Here is a 21,622-nt window from a genome sequence, read left to right on the forward strand (position 1 = left end):
GGGAGGCAGAGGCAGGTGGAGTTCTGAGTTCAAGGCCAGCCTGGTCTACAAAGTGAGTTCCAGGACAGCCAGGGCTATACAGAGAAACCCTGTCTCAAAAAACCAAAAAAAAAAGAGAGAGAGGAGAGAGAGGGAGAGAGAGAGAGAGAGAGAGAGAGAGAGAGAGAGAGAAAGAAAGGAGGGAGGGAGTTAAAAAAGACAGAGTCTGTCTTGCCACCTATAACCTGGGCCAACCTCAAGCACAAGGCACTATATCTGCCTTGACCTCCGAGTTTGGGGATTACAGGTGTATGTATGCTCAAACACCCAGCGAATCACAGGTAATTTCTGACATTATTTTGTGCTCACCTGCTACTGTGTCTCTGCACCTCACTAGAGGGACCTCTCTCAGGACATTTCCAAGGCGCTTATTCTCACAGGGATTTTAGCACGGGGTAGATCTTTAAAAACACTCACTGAATAAAGACATGAAATGGTGTTGCTTCCTTTGGATCAAGGGTTAAGTTAACATGGACTGACCAACATGCTTAGGACATGGCTGGCGGTGGTTAGGAAGTACCAGGTCTTGACCACACTCTGAGCAAGAACTTTACAGGCTCACCATAGCCTCTCTCCACTACCAAGAGCATCAGAACAGGACCTTTCCTGCTGGTGCTGGGTCTCTTAAGGCAGCAGTGCTATGGCCTGGCACCTCTTCTGCTAAGAGCAACTGATGGTGAGAGCCGAGGCGTGGCGAGCAGCAGAAAGCCCAGCAGGCTTTGTTTCATAGGTTCTTGCTAACTTTGGGCTTACTTCCACAATCTGAATGGCCCAGGCTCAGCCAGCCACAGCAGTTATGTCTGATAGAGAAGAGAGTCCAGGGAAGGGAGTCTGGAGGAAGAACTAGAAGCCAGACCCAGAGCCAGGGACTCCTAAGAAATACTGTGACTGTCTTTACTTCCAAACCATGAATATTTGCACATCTGTGCCAACAACAATTTTATAAAATACATAATGCTGTAACCAAGACAACAGAAATCTTCTGGTATCCCACCACCCACAAAGCTAACTACCCCTCTGGATGTTAAGATGAACTACATACCCACACTATAAAATACAACAGAAAGCGAGACCTCGAGTAGGAGCATAGACAGAAAGCTCTCTGCCTCCTTTAAAGAAAAATGAACCAACTGAGCAAGCAAAGAAGGAAGCCAGAAGTATGAGGAAAAATGAAATCAAAAAAGAACAAAATCTAAGAAGAATGACAAGCACCACCAGAGATCTGAAAGACACACAAGACAGGAAAAGCTTGCAGAAGGAGCTAGAAAAGACAGAGATCAGATGGCTCTACCCCAGTGATAGCAAGGGAATGTCAGTCTATCTACCCCCCTTGATAGCAAGGGAATGCTTGAGTGGCAGGGGTGGGGGAGCATAAGTGTTCTTGGGGAGAACAAAGACACCCAGAGGGAAGAGAGGGGTGTCAGCAAGGAAGGGGACACAGTTCAAGGTCTCCTTGAAAAAGGAGCAGCAATGTGGGACTAGAGAGGTGGCTCAGCAAAGCACCAGCGATCTCCTTTGTCATATTCTTGGCTGCCATGCTGCAAAAGGCTCCCTTTGTCTCCCCTTCCCTGCCATGATGGGCTGAGCCCTCTGAAACCAGGAGCAAAATAAATCTTTCATCTCAAGGGCTTCCTGGTAGGCATTTAGATGTCAGAAATGATAAAGGAATATTGAATGTTCTTTCTCAACTGAGAGAACCTGAAAGCAGCCAAGGTGCCCTTTATTAGGTAAATAGAAAGACACAGTGGTGGTAACAGTGGAGTGTTACTCAGCACCACACAGAAATAAGCTACCAGACAGTGAACAGACATGCAGGCATCATAAACCCACATTACAAGTGAAAATCTTGAATGCTATCCAATTCCAATTCCCTGACACCTAAAAAGTTGGCAAAGCTACAGATACTAAAGGGTTGGTATTATTGGTAGAAGGAGAAAGAAGGCACACAGTAGGACCACGGGGGATCGTTCGAATACTGGTAGTACTGTGTGGTGCCATTATTTGTCAGACCTACAGAATGAACGTTACAGCATACACCCAACATGAATGGCAGATTGGGAGGTCCTGGCGTATCAATGTATTCTCAGTCATTGTAATCAATGAAAGACCCTGGCAGGGGTTGTGCACAGCCCTGGGAGTGTGGGGTGGGACTGAGCATGTGCAAAGGCAGGGAATGCCTGGAATTCTTCTCTATCTTATGCTGAATTTTGTGGTGGATCTTGAAATCTTTAAGTTGCAAAAGTAGAGCCCTAATAAGCAAAACACACCAAAGGCCAGCCAGCTTCTAATTCTACCCGAATGTCCTGTTTCATTTGTTACTCTTTCTGTGTGGATGAGAATGTGGCGTGAAATAGGTCTCCAGGAAAACCCGACTGTACTGGCTAGTTTTGTGTCAACTTGACACAGCTGGAGTTATCACAGAGAAAAGAGCTTCAGTTGGGGAAATGCCTCCACAAGATCCAGCTGTAAAGCATTTACTCATTTAGTGATCAAGGGGGAAAGGCCCCTTGTGGATGGGACCATCTCTGGGCTGGTAGTCTTGGGTTCTATAAGAGAGCAGGCTGAGCAAGCCAGGGGAAGCAAGCCAGTAAAGAACATCCCTCCATGGCTTCTGCTTCAGCTCCTGCTCTCTCACCTGCTTGAGTTCCAGTCCTGAATTCCTTTGGTGATGAACAGCAATTTGGAAGTATAAGCGGAATAAACCCTTTCTTCCCCAACTTGTTTCTTGGTCATGATGTTTGTGCAGGAATAGAAACCTTGACTAAGACACCGACTAAACAGAAAACTGTGTGTTGCATGTGAGAAAGAAACCAAACCAAACCAAAACCAAAGAGACAGGCAGCAGAAGAACCTGTGATAAATCTGTCTCTATATTAAGGGCTTTAAAAAAATAGGTGAATTTGCCTGAAATTTCACTTATTTCTTAACCAAAGTATAATTTTCATTGTAATATTATCTATATAGCCTGTAACTTTTTTTTAATTTTTATTATTTATTTATTTATTTATTTATTTATTTATTTATTTATTTTTAAAGAACCACCAAACATTGCATCTGCAGCTCTTCACATATACTGCAATGGAAAGAAGAGAGCTGTGGAAGTCACCTGCCCAGGCTTCTGGAGCTAGTGACAGGGGGAGGCTAACAGCTCCTGCTTTTACTTCTGGAGTTCACTAAACATCACCAGCTGTGGAACTGGGCAAGGAAAATGTCCTCCTTAGGGGGTCTGAGCTGGCAGTTGTCAGCTGGAGAGGAACAGACAGGGTTGTCTGTCACTGATCCCTGCTAGGCTGTCCTCTCTCATAAATTCACTGCTTAAGTGGCACTTTGTTGTGAATAGCCCTGGGGCTAATTATATTTGATGTTAATTCCATTCTCCTGTGGGTGGCTCTGAACAAGGAATGAGTCAGCACTCAGGTGATTTCCTGTAAACCTGCTCCCCACCTTAATTTGTAAAATAAAGGAGAGCTGTAGATTGGGCAGATTAAAGGGAAAGTGGAGCGGAAGGTGGGGAGGAAGAAGAAGAAAAAAAAATGGAAGAGGGAGAGGATGCAGAGGAGGAGGAGGAAGAAGAAAAGCAGAGCAGAAGCACATGGCCTGGAAAAGCTGAAAGTTCTAAGAGGTCTCATAGATGTGGAAGATGGTGGTGTAGTGGTAGATCTGCCCAGCTTAGGCTGAGTTGTGTTTTCATTGCCAGACATTTGGGTTGGAGAGATTTATGGCAACAGCAATCCCCCCAGGAGGAGGCCTTTGGGTTAATGGCAGAGGGGACAGCACCTGATTCTGTGGTTTTACAATAGCCCTTAAGAAAGAGGCTCTGAGGGCTGGCGAGATGGCTCAGCGGGCAAGAGCACTGACTGCTTTTCCGAAGGTCCTGAGTTCAAATCCCAACAACCACATGGTGGCTCACAACCATCCGTAATGAGATCTGATGCCCTCTTCTGGTGCGTCTGAAGACAGCTACAGTGTACTTACATATAATAAATAAATAAATCTTAAAAAAAAAAAAGAAAGAAAGAAAAAGAGGCTCTGAGCTGAAGGGGTCTGCAGCCCTATAGGAGGAACAACAATATGAACTGGTGTAGATACTGTGACCTCCAGCTCCACTGCCAAGGCTGGAGGTGACATCTCCATACTAGCTCTGGAGACCAAAGCCTCCTCCAGTGCTCCTCTCGGTATGGAGTTCCCAGGTCCAGCCCAAGTGGTCATTCCATTCATCACAAGACCAATTTCTCACAAGGCTGAGTCTTGCCTTGCAAGCTTTCTATTAGAGATAGACCTTGCCGCACTAATGTCCCCAACACATGATTGCAAACAAAATATAGCCCGCGTTAAAGAAGTGCAGAGATGTTGTTAAGCTTAATTAGATGTCATTGTCACACTTTCATTAGCTATTAACATTATGCAAAGATAAACTAATACAAAATGAGTTCTTTCATTGTGACATAATTATAATTTTAATGGTTACACCATGAACATTATAATTCAGGGCATATTTTCAATTTTCCCATTAGTGGGCAGTTACTTATAAGGGTTCCTATTATGATCTGTCCACAGAGACCAGGTTATTAATGCCCCCATTTTCTACACTGATGAGGACCACAGTTTGGAATCAATATGACAGTCACAAGGCAGATTGCAGAGACATGGAATAAACAGGAGAATGACTGCCATGCTCAGTGTGCACCTGAGGAGGTGGCGAGGTGGAGTAGAAGACATAAGAGATGACCATTCTCTAGGAGAGATTCTGATTTCCATGGTTTCTTCTGGGCTATTTTCCCTCATTTTTTTTCCTTTTGTGGCCTTAAGTCCTCAACTTCTTCTAAGACAGTTTCCCATATAAAATATTCAATAGCCTGGGCTTTGAAATATGTCTTAAACGGTTTTTATCATGCAGAGAATTAAATTTTAAAAAACCACAGAGCCATTTCTGGGGAAATTTTTCAATGGTTCAACTTCAGGATTGTGTGTGAAGTAGAAAAATGCTGATGGACAGTGATTCGCCTCTGAAGAGGCGAGGAGCGAGGGAACTGTAAGCAGACAGAAGGTAGAGGAAGCTGTGACTGCAGATGCTCACTCTACAGACTTGATCCACTGAGACTTGATCCAGATCTCATCACTGAGGTAAGGATCCTAAGGAAAACTGAAAAAGTATAACATAAAAACAAAAAGAGTAGGCCTTTAGTTAGGCCCAGGCTTGAGAATGTGACCTTTGTGACTCAATGCTCCAAGGCATGCTAATCATGAAACAGATAGTGACATTCCTCCACTCACCTACTTCCTGGGTTCAGGGAGTGTTTGTTCCAAAAAAAAAAAAAAAAAAGTCACCCTGACTGTTCATGGAACCCACTATGCAAATTTGCTATTGTTAGAGGCTCATAGAAACTGTCTTGAGAAATAACCACACAATTACCAGGTATTCTTGTTACTTCCACTTCCTCGAGACTCTTAACTGGTATTTTTGGTATTTTCCAATAACACCCTCCCCACCCCCTCGAGTTGTGTTTTTTTTTCTTTTAAATACCCTCTTCCCCAGCTACTCGGGGCTCCACAGTCCTCCCCCACATGGTGTACAACTATGGGCCCCAGAGCACTCCTGGAATAAAAGTCCTCTTGCGGTTTGCATCAAGACTGTTTCTTGTGAGTGATTTGGAGTGTCACCTCTCCTGAGTCGGAACGTAGGGGAGTCATCACTCTGTGGGTCTTTTAAAACAACTAGCAGTGTCCCTCTGAAGTATCATGCCTCCGCCACGTTCTCTGAGAAAAGAATCTGACTGTATTTGTTCTGAGAGACACATCAGGGGTTCGGAGTCCAGCCTGATGACACCTGGCAGCTGGCAACTGGCAGCTGCCTTACTCAGTTGTAAGGTACACCGTGGCCCTGTGAAACTGTGCGTCTCCCATAAATGCAACAGGGTTGCATATCAGTTCCTGTTGTCCTGATAACAATCATGACTAAAACCAAGTTACTGATGAAAGTGTTTATTTTATCTTACAGTTCCAGACAGATCGTGTCCCTTAATAGCAGGAAGTACGGGCGGCATCGGAATCAGGAAGGTGACCACGTTTCCATACACACACACAGGAAACAGACAGAGTACAGGAAGTAGGAAGAGGGTGTAAGCTCTCAAGGCCTGTCTGTCCTCAGGACATCTGTGCCTTCTGAAGGCCCAGTCACATCTGTACAGTGTCGCTAACTGGAGACTTAAGTGCTGAGATACAGAAGCCTCTGGCGACTCTTCTCATTGAAAGTCCCACAGGCGGGTATGGTTTCTGGAGGGAACTTCAAACTGCAAAGATTTAAATTCCAGCTTTCAAAGGGGCTTATCTTATGTGCCTTTGTGTCTATTATGCCCTAGTTTACTTTCTTATCTTGAGCAAAAGCAACTTGGGAAAAAAGGTGTTCATTTGGCATGAGCACACACACACACACACACACACACACACACACACACACACACACACACACACATACGTACGTAACTGTCATTGAGGAAAGCCAAGGTAGGACCTCAAGCAGAAGCAGAGATAGAAGCCACAGTGGTACACTGCTTAGGGCTTACTCTCCATAGCCTACTCAGACTGCTTGCTTACACCATCCAAGACCACCTGCTGAGAACCGGCTGGTCCCCTATCAACTATTAAATAAACACCCCCACAGGCCAATCAGATAGAAGCAATTCCTTATGTGAGGTTCCCACTTCCCAGATGACCCAGCTTCTGTCAAGCTGATAAAAATCTAACAAGTGCCCCCCCCCCAAACCCCACCCTCATCTACGTGACCAGTGTCCTTCCCTGAGGAAAGACACTGTTCCAAGCGCTCAGAAGGTATGGTCTAGAATTATTTGATAATATGATTTAAATCCTCTCTTTTTTTCTGTTTCCAGAACAACATACTCAAATGGATATGTGTGTGTGTGTGTATATATATATATATATATATATATATATATATATATATATATATATATATATATATGGCATGCCACAGAATGGACAAAATCAGAGCCCCAGGTTCTAGTCCTTGAGACTCTTCGGGCTAAAAGGCCATAGGAGATCCTTCACAAGGAAGCAGTGGACCACACTGCCGTGGGTGTCCAGAGTGGGGGAGGCACAGCAGCCAGCGAGCAGTATACCAGCCTGGCAGAGGTTCCTGGAGCAAAGCCCCACAGAAATGCATGGACTTCTGGCAGAGTCACTACATTTGTTTTGATCTTAGCTTTTCTTGCCTGTAAAATAAATGCGCTGGACTCATTTTTAGCTCCCCATCTCCTCCCCCCCTTTCTCTTCGCCCACTAGACTTGTTTGTGGAGATTCTTGAGCTATATATGAAATCTCAGAAAGTTGAGCAGGGATAGTTTAATTTTTCCCCCTCAATACAGAACCTGACTGAAACATTTGCCTTCCAGGCTTTTGAGCAGAACTATATTGTTTCAATATGGGCTCCCTAGTTACCAGAATTTCTGATGGAAATTGTATTTGTCTTAGATTTAGGAAAACAGAAAAACAAATTAAATGCTAACTAGCAAATACATCATTTCTCACAAATCACACCATTCAAAGCATAAAGTTCACTTTGGAAAAGTCACACCAAGGCATACTGCATTGCATGCCCCTCAGCCCGAAGAATCTCAGGGACTAGGTTAGGTCAGGGCATGAGAGATCTAATCCTAAGAGAGCCTGGCTAACACTGCTTCTAGTGTTAATGAGCTACCATCCCTCAAAGCCACATCACTCCCCTCAAGGACTGGGTGATGCTGTGTGTTAGGTTCACTCTGAAGGACAGGATAGAGCGTCGAGTCCATCCGCCCTTGCCTAAGTCTCTCATAGAGTAAGTGGAAATTGCAACTTGTCACACAGTAGTAAATGACATCTGGAAAATGGAGTTTGATGCCCAGGTCAGAGAGGGGTGGTAGGGGGTGTTGCCAGGGAAGGGCTCTCTGACAAGGTGTCATCTGAGTCAAGGCCTAAGAGAATAAATGAAGGAGAAAACTCCTGCAGCTATCTGGAGATGTCCCAGAAGTATTGAATTATGGGGTCTGTGCTTTTCAAAGTAGGAACATGATTCATGTGCATTATCATAAGCTTTACTTAAGCTAACATATTTATGAGTTCATATTCTGGGCAGACGCCGGGCTTTAGAAGTACATGGTCTTGATTTCCTAACGGGTCTGTAGGGAATTCAGATGCAATCTCTAGCCCATGGATTGCCCATCTGTGAGGTAGAGCCTAGACTTCAGCATAAGACTTCTTTTTTTTTTTTTTTTTTTTTTTTTTGCCTCGAGAATCCATCTCGGCTCACTGCATATCCTTGGGGGCAGCATCTTTTTAACTCACGCTGGGATTTGCTTCGTCTTGGCCAGGTTTCTCAGCTACTTTCACTTCCTACCTACTGACATCCTGATGAGTGTTATTTATAAATATTAAAAACAAGGAGGTGAGACCGGATGTAGAGAACCTGCCTACACATGCCAGAGCCTCAGCCAGAGAACGTGTCTCAAACATCAACAGCGCCTCTGCATCTGGACAATGTCTGACACCTACTTATCACCCAGGGAATATGTGCTCGGGAGACATCTGCAGAAGGCATGAATGAAGCTACTCTCTGAGCTGCCTATCAAACCCAGGAGCGCCCCTCCTTAGTAGAGGAGCTTAGTAGGAGTGCATGTGGGTGTGTTAGTAAGCAGGATGCTCTCTATCTTTGATGAGAAGGGATGCAGCTGCCTCAGCTCCTAACAGACGCTTGAATGCTTGCATGTGCACAGACCCTTCATAGAAGCGCACTTTAGAAATGGAAGCCATATGTAGCTGTCTCTTGTGAGACTATGCCGGGGCCTAGCAAACACAGAAGTGGATGCTCACAGTCAGCTAATGGATGGATCACAGGGCTCCCAATGGAGGAGCTAGAGAAAGTACCCAAGGAGCTAAAGGGATCTTCAACCCTATAGGTGGAACAACATTATGAACTAACCAGTACCCCTGAGCTCTTGACTCTAGCTGCATATGTATCAAAAGATGGCCTAGTCGGCCATCACTGGAAAGAGAGGCCCATTGGACACGCAGACTTTGTGTGCCCCGGTACAGGGGAACGCCAGGGCCAAAGGGGGGGAGTGGGTGGGTAGGGGAGTGGGGGTGGGTGGGTAAGGGGGACTTTTGGTATAGCATTGGAAATGTAAATGAGCTAAATACCTAATAAAAAATGGAAAAAAAAATAAAATAAAAATATCATTCAAAAAAAAAAAAAAAAAAAAAGAAATGGAAGCCATAGATGATCACCAAACCTCACTTGCACTACAAAGTTGTGCCTCTTTTTTGTGATTTCTGGACCTGTGGATGTGCTGACAACCGAGTTAACGTCTCTGAAGGAGGGAGGATTGCCGCCTCTCATCGTCCCCCTCGCTATAATTTACATGACTTGATGGAATTAGACTGTTATTTTCATCACGGTGATGTGCAAAATCATAAAATGATGTGTATTTTGGGAACACCTAATTAGTTCTCCTTAGTCCCTGTGAGGTTTCAGTTATGGCTCTGAGCCACGAGAATATCAGAGAGGTCTGTGCATCTTGCCTTAGCAACCACAGAGACAGTCCAAGGACTTGAAAGGAAAACTCCCATAGAAGGCAGGGGGGACGAGACTCGCAGTTCACACCGTGCTGCCTGCTCAGAGGCCTTTTATATCACATTATAAGGGATGAATTTACAGCTGAAGCCTCTATTAATCATCTCGATGGCAGGATTACAGACACGGACACAAAAAGTCCATCTCTCTAGTCACAGGCTTTTTTTTTTAAATCAAAAACATTAACTAATATTGATCAAACTTTGCTGTAGCATATAACCAGCAACTGAAGTGAGAGCCGCATTTCACATACAATTGCCAGCACCTTGTGTCACACTTATAAATAATGGCCCGCTCCTATAGAGCACCATCTGCTTGATAGAGGAAAATGTGCGTCGTAATTAGGAAATTCTTCTTATTATTTAATATTTATTGAACAGCCACAATGTGCCTGGCAGCAGAAACACCAGAAACTCTCTGCCCATCAAGCATCCACCTGCTCGGGAAGTAGGGTGTGCCAGTTTTACTGCAGTTTCTGCTCTTCTTATTTTCTGTATTTGGTCCAGGTGACAGAGCTGCAAGTAGCTCACGATTTCCCCTAGCTAGGGTAGGATGCTAAGCTCTTGGATGGCTCCCACTGGAGGTCAAGAGAAGGAAAGCGGCAGAGGCATGGCAATCTCCACGGAGCACAAACAACTGAGAAGTGCTCCACTGATGGAAGTTCAATGCTAATGCGCTCCTAAGTGGAGCTGACGGTATCTGTTGCAGCCCAACGGATGAGGATAAACACAACAGAAATACAAAACATGGCTGCAGGTGGTGTCAACTGTCAACCTGGCAAAATCTAGTATCAACTGAGAGATAATGTGTGTGTGTGTGTGTGTGTGTGTGTGTGTGTGTGTCTGTAGGTGGGGGGTTATCTTGATTAGGACAACTGAGGTAGAAAGCCCTGCACACTGTGGGTATCTCCAATCCCCATCTGGGATTCTGGACTGTATAAAAGTTGGGAAAGCAAGCTAAGCTCTAGCCTGTGACAGTCATTGCTTTTTTTTTTTTTTTTTTTCTGACTATGGCTGTAATGTGACCAGATGCTTCCAAATTACTGATGCCATGACCAAGTATGGCTTGAACGATGAGCTAAACCAAGCCCTTTCCCTCATAAGTTGCTTTTGCAAAAGAATTTTATCACAGCAATAGGAAAGAAGAGAAAAAGAAAAAGAAATGGAAAACTAAGATAAATGTGTTGGGGCAGTGACCTTGAATCAGGAACTATGCCTTGCTCTTCCACGGTGACCGACTAGGCCAGAACACTCACATCAGTACAAGGACATGCACAACTTAGTTCATAAAGCTTTAATGGGATTCTCAACAAAAAGAACCACCTTAACAGACCATCTACCTTTCTAGAAAATCCCACTACATCTTCTCATACCCCTAATCAATAAAGACCCAAGAAAACCCCACAACCACGTAGAGAAGTTTTCTAGGACCACTAAATGACCTGTTCATGGCAGGAGATGGCACTGCGCACCCAACCATGCCTTTGCATGAAGTATCCAGTAGTTTCTCTTTTTAATGAAAAACATTTTTCAAATTCTACGTATTGAATACTTAATATACAGATTTGCCCCAGTCCCTAAATTTTAAGCAGTTCTTTACTTCACACAGTCTCGTTGTTTCTAGAAAAGGCTGCCCATGTTTGTGCTGGCGTCTCAGAGTTTCAACCTTTAAAAATGGCATTCACTGATTGTGCTTCCTTCCTTTACCTTCTGCATGGGGGGAGACATGGTGAATGGAAAACAATGCCTGAATGTGTTGTCATAATGATGGGCTACCCATCTGGTTGGATGAATCAGACAATGAAGTGTTATTCATTATCTTAAATCACGGGCATGCATCCAAGATAACCACCTCGTGTGGCTAATTCAAGCAACAGAGAAATTACACACCAGCAGAGGTAAGGCTGTGATGAGCACTGTGTTCAAACAGTGGTAAAGGAACTTCAAAGCGATGTAACTGGAGGGAAAAGCAGGACAGAGAGGAAGCAATGAGCTTACGCTTTGTTAGGGAAATAAACACCTGATTGGAAAGCCACAGCAGAGTGAGCACACACCTACAAGTCCATGCTTCACTCAGGGGCAGGACAGAGTGAGCATCAGTTCTCTACCTACAGTGATAAAGTGCTGCACCCTTACACACTAATGAGCAACATCTGACACGGTCGAGGAGGGGCACAAGCTTAAGACAGTGACAGACGAAATGACAGCGCTGCACGGGCATTCACGCTGAGCTGAAGGTTCCTCTGCCACTAAAGTATCAGAGAAAAGAATTCTAGACACTTATACGACACTACACCATGGGTAAGAGGCTATCTATAACTATGTTAGGCTCATACAACTGAGTTTTAACTAAATACAGATAAAATAACTGAATATTACCCTCTCCGCACAGTCCCTCTCAGGGTGGACCTGGAATCTACGCAGCACTACCTGGCCATTTCCTAGAAAGACAGAGCTCTTGAGTTGAGGTGTAGTTCAGAAAAGTCAAGTAGGGCACTCCAGCAGGAGCCGAGCTCTGAGTGTTCAGTCAGCTCCCAGGTGAGCCTGACCTAGGCTCATACTTTAGAATCACTGTTCCCCCAACTCAGCTAAAAGAATGTTGCTGCCCTTACTGGAGAGCAAGTCAATTACCCACTCTAGCCCATGACATTTTAACTACCAGACCATATATTAAGGAATGAAAATCACTCAGGGTAGTTACTTAGGCAAAACAGTGTTTCTTTTGAATAACACAACTCCCATCCTAGCATTTCTGAGCTAGCAGTCTCTGCTGGAAGGAACCCACTGCTTTGCCTACATTTGAGGCTCTCCCTGAAAGCATGCAACTCTTTCTTTGTTTTCCAGATACTTGAAAGACTAGTTTTACAAGATCACCTATATCTATGTTTATCTTTAGGTCATTCACCACCAAAAAATATTGATTATTTATTGTATAACCTGAATTATTTGAGGTCCTTGGTCTGTGTGAGTGGACAAAACAGTGAACTCTTCCCTAGGGAACATTATGTCCTAGAAGGGAATACACACAAAAGAAACAGGCAAGGAAGTAAACAAACACATCACAGACTACAGTAGATTTGAAAGGCCATGATGTAAAAGAAGGAAACGTGGAACAAGGTAAGAGTTGGCCATGCCGGACATAAGAAGTCCATGTTTCTGTTTCAGGCATGCTCACTGAGCTGGCTCTGCACTACATGGGAGGAAGAATATCCTGGCAATGTGCTAGAGTGACAGTACCCAAGGCAAGCATGCCAGGTGTCTAGGTTGACAAAGCAAAGGGAACAAGGTGTTAGTCAGACATACAAATCTAAGAGAGTAAATAAGGGACCAGGACCCCACCAGAAACCCTGGGAGCCACGCGCCATATACATCACATGTGGTGGTAACACCGGGTACGGTTACAGACCACACAGGACATAGAAGCAAGAGGCAAGTTGTAGGCCTGCTTAGCACCTTGTCCCAAACAACTACATTAAAACCAAAACCAGTAGAGTGGGTTATGAAGATATGAATTCAATTTTTAAAATATGGAAGAGGGCTATCACAGAGTTTGACCAAAGAGGGGCATGAGCTGAATTGTATAAAAGAAATGTTTTCAATAATTTCCCTTCAAGTGTAGGACACAAACCCATCAACCATTTATGCAGAGGACTAGAAGATATAGCTGCCATTTTTTCTTTTCTCTAGGCTCATCATGAAATTATTTAGTGTTCCCAGTGTAATAATTTATAGATTTCCTATCAAAGAAGAAAATGTTATGTACGTGTGAGTGTGTGTGAGAGAGAGTGTGTACAGATATGTGTGTGTCTGTGTGTGTGTGTGTGTGTGTGTGTGTGTGTGTGTGTGTGTGTGTTTTAGGACAACTCAAGAGGCATACCTGAAGAATGAAACCCAGATGCTTTTGCTAGAAGCTTTCGTCCTGTGCTTGGGTCTTTTGTTTTTGTTTCTGCTCTGGGTAACTGTGACATTTGCCTCCTGAGGATCAAGAGTGTTGGTGGGTTCAGGTTCTCTGGGTGGGTCTGTTCATGAAGCAACTGGCAGCTAAGAGAATTTTGAGTGAGATTTTGGAACCTGCTTTACCACTGTTGAGAAACTAAAATAGAAGACTGCCTTTGAAGAATGGATCTGTCAGTGACTTATTACAAACCCAGCACCCAGCCATGAAAACCCTAGAAAAGGTAACAGATTTGCCAACCTTTGGCTAAGACAGCACAGGTGGTCTCTCTGAATAGAACTGTGGAGACTTTTCTATCAGAATTCAGCCCTACAATTTATCCATTCAACTTTGCTGTGAGCCACCTATATGACATAAAACTGCTCGGAAATTCACTGGTATTTCATAAACAACAAAGGGATTTCTAGGTTGTTTTTTTCAGTAATGGGCATTGAACCTGGGGCCTGGAACACACCAGGCAAGCTCTCTACCGCTAAGCTGTATCTCCAGCTCACAAAAAGGGTTTTTGAACTCACAAACGTATTGGGTAGGATTTGTATTCATTTATATCCATCCATTAAATATTTACTGGATGACTATTAAGTCAAGCAGTCTATGGTGCTTGGAGAAACAAATGGATAAGAGCTCGTACCCTTTTGAGGTGTTTGTGGAGCATCTGATGTGCTTAGACTTAAGCAGCAATGGTGCATGATAAAAAGTGATGGTTTCTATAAAAAAAACCTCAAGCTTATAATGCTATGGGCTTTCAGAGCAAACACGCTCTAGCTGGGCACGTTGCAAAAGGCTTCATGAAGGAAGTGGCACTTGACTTGGTGATGAAGCATGGCCTGTGTCCATGTGACTCGTGATGAAAGGGCCAGTCACATAAGAAGCGTCTCTGCACAAGCACAAAGGCGAGGCAGGTGAGTCGTCACCTGTGGGGGAGGTGGGATGGGTGAATAGTGACCTGTGTGGGATGCAGGCAATACTGCACTATAGCCACAGCAGTGGAAATAATGGAGGAGGTGAAGTGGGCCATCACTGAGGAGAACCCAAGGAGCCCTGACACCTGAGGGTCCCTTATCTGAAAAAGGGATGGCGTATGGTAAACAGTACACTTTCTTTTACTATTGAGATGGGTACCAGTCTTCACGACACTGTCCCACAAAGATGGACAAAGGACACAGTGCATCACATACGTGCCCTGGCTTAAGACCACAGAATCGGGATCTGACTAAAGATTACCATGGTTAATTGAGAAACAGCTATTCTTGATCTTTGAATGAGATACTTTCTGTCCTTCTTTCAAGACAATCAAGATAGCACATTTTAAGGTGGCCTCCTCAGATGAGCGACATTAAGCTGGCTTGGGCTCTCATTGAAAATGCAAACTCTACACCCTGGCTCCAGATCGCCCGAATCAGCAATCAACCAGATGTACACCGAAGTCTGGAGCGGACTCTGCGGATTCAGACAATCTACTCTGTATTAAGGAAAAGAGCTACACTAAGAACTCTAATTCAATGGAGTCTTTTCTATAGCTATGAAGAAATGTTTCCAGAAGGAAGCACCCCACAGAGGCAATCTGCAGGCGCCAGCACTCTGTGCATTCTGCAGGGCGCTCTGAAGTGATGGTTTAAGCAGTTAAACTCTAGAAGTGCGGATGAACCTAACAAGATTAAGTGAAAACAAACAAACAAACAAACAAAAAAGAAACATATTTTGTTCATTTTTTAAAGATTTATTTTACTTTAAATTATGTGTGCATGTGTGGGGCCACATGCATGGGAGTCAGGTGACTGTGGCAACCAGAGATATCAGATCCCCATGACACAGGCATTATAGGGTTGAGGGCTGTCTGACATGAGTGCTGGGATCTGAACTTGGGTCTCTGCAAGAGCAGCACGTGGTCCTAACTACTGAGCCATCTCTTCGGTCCTCAAGTCTATTTTTAAAAGAACACAGAGAAAGAGACTGTTTTTGGCTCACAAATCTTAACTCCCTTAGTGGTGACCTAGTCTTGATGAGAGAAAGACAGTCTAAGTAAGTAAATAAATATATGGCCAGAAGAAATCCAAATAACAGAAGTAGAGAGTTGAATGTGAGACAAAACCTAAAACAAACAAGCACCCCTTAGAGAAGGCCTGGAAAGCCCAGTTCTAGACTCAGCCTGCGGCTTGCACAGTGTCCTGTCAAACAGGCAACGCCTGCGCAGTGCTCAGAAGCCGCTATGTGGAGAGGGATATTCAGTGCAACTGTCTGCTGGAAATTTCTACATAGCATAATCTCTCTACTTAACTCTGTCTGTCTCTCTCTTTCTCTCCTCCTTCTCTCCCATCATGTGTGTGTACAAGTGTGTGTGTGTGTGTGTGTGTGAGAGAGAGAGAGAGAGAGAGAGAGGAGAGGAGAGTTTTAAATTCACAGAAGTCAGTACATTCTATGTTGCTGTTACTAAGAGATGCTGTCTTCTTCTAGGATTTTTTTTTTTTTTCGAGACAGGGTTTCTCTGTGTAGTCCTGGCTGTCCTAGAACTCACTTTGCAGACCAGGCTGGCCTCGAACTCAGAAATCCACCTGCTTCTGCCTCCCGAGTGCGTGCACCACCATGCCTGGCTTTCTCCTAGGATTTTTAATCTCCAGTATCTGCACGTTACAGAGGTACCTATACCGGCCACTTAATAATGGGAAGATGGAAGTTCCCTGTGCCTGGATGCTTGTTAGCACAAAGCCACAGTCCTAGGTGCCTTATAATACTTTTGTGACTTGGGAGTCCAACAGGTCTGCCCACAACTGTTGTATGAACTCTGTGTTCCTGCCAAATAAATCAGCTGGAGAAGGGCCATTAATTCCACTTACAGAGGAAAAGGTGCTTCGGTGTATTTTCAATGACAGTCTTCAAAAGAACAAAAAGAGGAAACACTGTTTTTAATACTGTCTGTTCCCTCCAAGGCTTGCTCCACTTTTCGTGTTTCTCTTGGTCCAGGTTTTTCTGAGGTTAGGAGCTATTTACTGAAAGTTAGGATCAGCTAGACAGCTCTGTCTCTGGAGTCAGCATACAACAATAACACTTCTTTGGCTTTGGCTAACTAAGGTAGCTTGTATGACTTGTTTTTGACTCTTCTTCCTACACTGTGGTCTTTGAAGCTGTTTGCCTTGGTACAGTGGTAGGGGGAGCTCACAGGGACCTCGGATACTCAGAGGAGATGTAATACACCTCAACCTAGAGTTTGAAAACCCAAGAGGTGTGAGTCAATTTAATCCCTAGAGTGAATAGAAGAAACTTTCAAAAATGACCCAGTAGAAAGAGTGAGACTCATGCTACCTTTAAGACCCTGGCTAGACAAAGGGGACTGTCACCACTGGATGTCAATGAGGGCTGGCACATCTCTGGCTTATCTCTCTCTCCTGGAGACTGAGTACCAATGATGGAGTTCTCTGGCAGAAAGGCAGCAGAGAACTTGATATATACAAACCAATGTCCCATGCTCTCTGTACTTCCTGGCAGTGGCTGTCATGTCCTCTGCTTCCTAAATGGCCCTAAAAAGCGACTCACTCTCTCCTCACCCTCTTTACCTGAGGCAGGAGCATGAAATGCAGTTTCATTCACTGCCAGCTTTCATTAATTTCACCCATCCCTGAAGGTGGAGCTACACCGCTGCCAGCTAATTACGACCTATTTAGGGCAGCTAAGAGTCCTTTATCAGCCCAGAATTAGCTTTGCTCTTTTAATAGTGACTATAGCTTTCTCAATTATTAGTTAATTAAATAATGTGCCTACATCTGCCGACATGTTTCTGAAGTGGGAAGCAAGCTGCAATTGCCCACCTGCCAGAGGTTAGAGCATAGTGCTCGTGGTGTGCCTGTGGCCTTCTGAGAACTTAATATTCCCCCTGTGTCTATGCACGCCACGCGCATACTCTCATCATTCGGGAGAGAGGCACCATGTGCCACCGTCGGCGCAGGAGCACCTCCAGGGGGATTTCATCTTAAGATGTATTAGGGTAAATGCTGGCTGCCAGCATGCTACTGTTATGTATGCATACCAATCATTCAAAAAGGAAGCAAAGAGACATTTTGGTCGGAATGTTTTGAATATAAAAACCTTTTACTCCAAAGGTTTCTGGGAGGCAAGGGAGGTCTGCAGAATTCATAATTCTTGTTTACCAGAATTGGATTCGGTAAGAACAACTATAAAAGTGGCCATTGTCCAACGATCAGAGGATTCTAGAGAAAGCTGGCTCCTTCATACGGAAGAACTGAGAGTCCACTCAAGGCTCTCAGGCTCCCCCACAGGGGCACACTGACAGACAAGCCAAGGAGTTTTAGGCAGTAAATAATACAAGAACAAATTAATTCTCTTAGGTTTGAAAAAGTCTCTCAATATACTTAAGGGTTAGTCTAGCATTGTTCCAAGAAACTCAAGCCTTTGAGCAATGCTTACCCAACAGCACATTTCCTCAGTAAGGAGTCTCACAAGAAAGAGGAAGCCTCTGGGAAAATGAAAATATACTTAGCTAACATTTATTCATTTGTGGTGGGGAAGTGACAGTGGCAGCTCATACCCACGCATGCACCACAGAGAGCGTGGGGAGGTTAGGGAACAGCTGTCGAGAATCAGTTCTCTCCGTCCACATACTGGGTCCCAGAGATCAAACTCTGGTCTTTGAATTGGAGGTAAACACCTTGGTTGATCCACTGAGCCATCTCACCAGCCCAAGGCTGTATTTTTCAAACAGAACTTTGATGACTGAAGAAAAGAAACTAAGAAGTATTTTCCTTCAAGAAACTGAACCTAATAATATCTCTATATAAAAAAAAATCTTAAGTAACAGTGACATCAACATTTTAGGCCCATGAATCGACAGTGACATGATCTCTCCGTGAGAATGTGATGAATTGGGGATGTTGTCTCAGTGGTACAGTGTTTACCTGTCATGTCAAAGGTCTTGAGCTTTATCTCCACCAAACATATCTAAGATGAAAATGATATTGCTGATGAATTCTGACAGTAAGAGTGGACAGACTGAAACAAAAGTGGATTTAAATGGAAGTCTGGTTCCCAAGTCCATTGTGTGTGTGTCTATGTGTGCCCAGGGTAACACCCACCCCTAGTCCATTGTGTGTGTGTCTGTGTGTGCCCAGGATAACACCCGCCCCTAGTCCATTGTGTGTGTGTCTATGTGTGCCCAGGGTAACACCCACCCCTAGTCCATTGTGTGTGTGTGTCTATGTGTGCCCAGGGTAACACCCACCCCTAGTTACTTGAGAGGGAAATATTGCAATTTGGGGGGGAGGGGGAAACACATCCCAGCACACACCAAGTGAATGCAGCCTTATGCATTTAGCACCCATACCTGACCTTTAAACATCTTCCATGCACAGTTCCCCTAACAGGCTGGCAATGATCACATAGCTGATTCACCATTACTTGAAGGTTACCGTGTATTATAAGGTAGAGGAAATGGGGATTTTAAATGGCAGCCTGCCAGACAGAAGACAAGACGGTAAGATACTGTAAGACATGTATGTTAAAATAAAAGTCTGGTAGGCCTGGGTTAGAATGAAAAGACTGCATTTGAACACCATGATAATCTTATTTACAGACAAGACACACAGCATATATTGGTTATCTCTGCCCACTCTAAAGGCCAAGAAAGAAAAACCCAGTCTTGCAATAATGGATGCCATAGTGCTATGGTTATGTTCTTTTAGCAGCTAAGAGAATCAAGGCTCTTTGGCGAACGTCGGAATATGGGCAGAAAGGTATGGGTGGATGAGAGCTGAAGACCCAACAATACTAGGAAAGAGGAAAACTATGCATGGCCTTTCCTGAGCATCAAAAGCATGCTAAGTCAACATGAAGAGGTTCCCAGAGGCTAAAATAAGACATTCGGAGCATAAGTTATGCTTTAAAATAAATTGAATGACTAAAATACAGACACACTTGACTGTTAGTCAGCATGTAAATACGAGAAGTCATAAACATGTAAGTCAGTGCACAGGATGCCAAGGCACTGATGCATCGGACCCAGTCGGTAAGAGGCGGTGCTGTCTTCTATGTCCTGGTAACCAAATGAGGCCAACTTTCTCTCTATAAAAACAGAAGATAAAACACCACCGTTTTGTAACCCTAATAAGCTCTTGACTCTAGACAGTTACCATTAGTGTTTCTACTGTAAAAAGAGGAAACTGTAAGGAGTACTTCCTTGACAAGGATCACATGATGCTCTTGGCAAAGGAATAAATACTAATTGGATCTGAGTCTAGGCATTCGTTCTCAATGCATATAAACCAACGTGGAAGAAATAACATGAGGTGAAGTTAATAAAACTAACTAGATGGTAAAACACCCAGGCGGCTGGGTTTCTTCAATGAAAAGTGGTGTAGGGAAATGGCTTCACTGTAAATACACACACTGGAACTACACCATGCAATTATCATACATGGACCATATGCTAATGCTTGAATCACATGTACCAGACAACTGTCGACCACTGCAAGCCAAGGAAACACATGATGCTATCAAGGGCATGTTTGCATTTCCATGTACGATGTGGGTTTTTCTTTTGTCTTTTAAAACACGCAGTGATATTTAAAGATGGAACACAATGAGGTGTGAAGTTTGCTTTAAGATACTGCTTGGGGAAGAAGACAGTGTGTGGGATACATCTGAACTAAGTTAGTCACTCCTCAGGCTGAGGACTGGCTCTACGGAGATAAAGGCACTACCAGCCTCTGCTCTGCGAGTTTGACATTTTTCTTACAACAAGTTTTTAAGAGATATTGTTGATGCTGAGAATCTGGCTATGTTTAAGAACCATTACTGCAACCCAAACCTCAGTTGAAATCTCCAAAACACTCGAAAAAGCTGGGATGGCCCTGAATGTCTACAACCCCAGAACTGATTCCTGTGAGCCGTTGCTCAGTCAGCTTTGCCGAAATCATACGCTCTGGCTCAAGAAAAGACCGTGTCTCATCCAGTAAGTGACCAGAGTTCTACCTCTGGTTGCCACCTGTGTACATGTGTATAACACATATCCACATATTCAGAGATACTGCTTGAGATTTGTCACTGTGTGCCAGAGAACAACAGGAATCATTATACTCAACACACACAAGGCTAGATTTAAGTCCTGGTGGAGATGGAAGCCTTTGAGGCCATTGAGGCCAACAGCAAGCTGAGCAGCCTGATTCTACCTGTGCATTTTAAACCCTTGTCCGTGGTAGCTAGGGAGATGACACTAAGTAGAAAAGGAAAAAGAAAAAGAAAAAAAAGAAGAAAGATGTACCATAAAATCATTTGACGTTTAAAAGAAACTTAGCTTTTGTAACCCCATTGATTGATAATCTGCAAATTAACTTTGCCAAGATAGCACTAAGCAGCTTTTCCCATCATAGACATAGAAAACACCTCCCGATGTTACTTGCCGATTGCTCTACAACCTCACATCTGTTACAGGGCCTCTGGAAGCTCACAGTAAAGGCCAATATGCATGAGCTCCACGACCAAACAGCCCACTAAGTTCTTCTCTGATACCCCCCAAATGATCCCCAGGCGTATCGTTGTAACTCAGGGATACCCTAAGGGATAGCTGTAATGAAAAACCAAATACAGCTAATTAATTGCATTGCTCGGGGCTAGTGAGAGACCAGAGGTTTCAGAAGCCCCTAGAGGATGATCACGTTTGTACAGAATGGTGCCACATGTGAGTGCAGTTCTTGCAAACACCAGATCTGCCTATCTCCATCGCCCGACTCTTTGAATGGCTTATGCCACACTAATTTAGATCTAACCTTCAAGGTTCTTCTTGCAGAAGAGGGGCTTCTGTTACAGTGTTGCTCTGTTTTGCATTTCAGGTGAAGCTGTATTTTAAGGGCTCAGAAGGAGGAAGAGAGAGAGAGAAAGAGAGAGAATATGAATGAATTATGCTATTTATTAAGAAAGTTGAAAAGGCACTCTTTTGGGTGGAAGTGGGGGATAGTGAGCTGGAAATACAGACCACCAAAACCTCCCTGCCAAGACTGGTAG

General features: G+C 44.0%; 1 protein-coding gene across 12 annotated transcripts in view; it reads right to left on the bottom strand.

Annotated features, from left to right (window-relative positions):
* Positions 1–21,622, bottom strand: part of St6galnac3 (ST6 (alpha-N-acetyl-neuraminyl-2,3-beta-galactosyl-1,3)-N-acetylgalactosaminide alpha-2,6-sialyltransferase 3) — a 526,860-nt gene that overhangs the window by 190,030 nt on the left and 315,208 nt on the right. The window contains exon 4 of one of the 12 annotated variants that reach the window (XM_006501222.4): positions 8,294–19,684. The exons of the other annotated variants lie outside the window; for them this stretch is intronic. Within the exon in view, the coding sequence (XP_006501285.1) occupies positions 19,585–19,684 (100 nt within the window). The 3' untranslated portion in view covers positions 8,294–19,584. Of the gene's footprint in view, positions 1–8,293; positions 19,685–21,622 lie in introns of those variants that run through there. 12 annotated transcript variants of the gene reach the window in all.

This window comes from Mus musculus, chromosome 3, assembly GCF_000001635.26.
Source record: "Mus musculus strain C57BL/6J chromosome 3, GRCm38.p6 C57BL/6J".
Taxonomy (NCBI): Eukaryota; Metazoa; Chordata; class Mammalia; order Rodentia; family Muridae; genus Mus; species Mus musculus.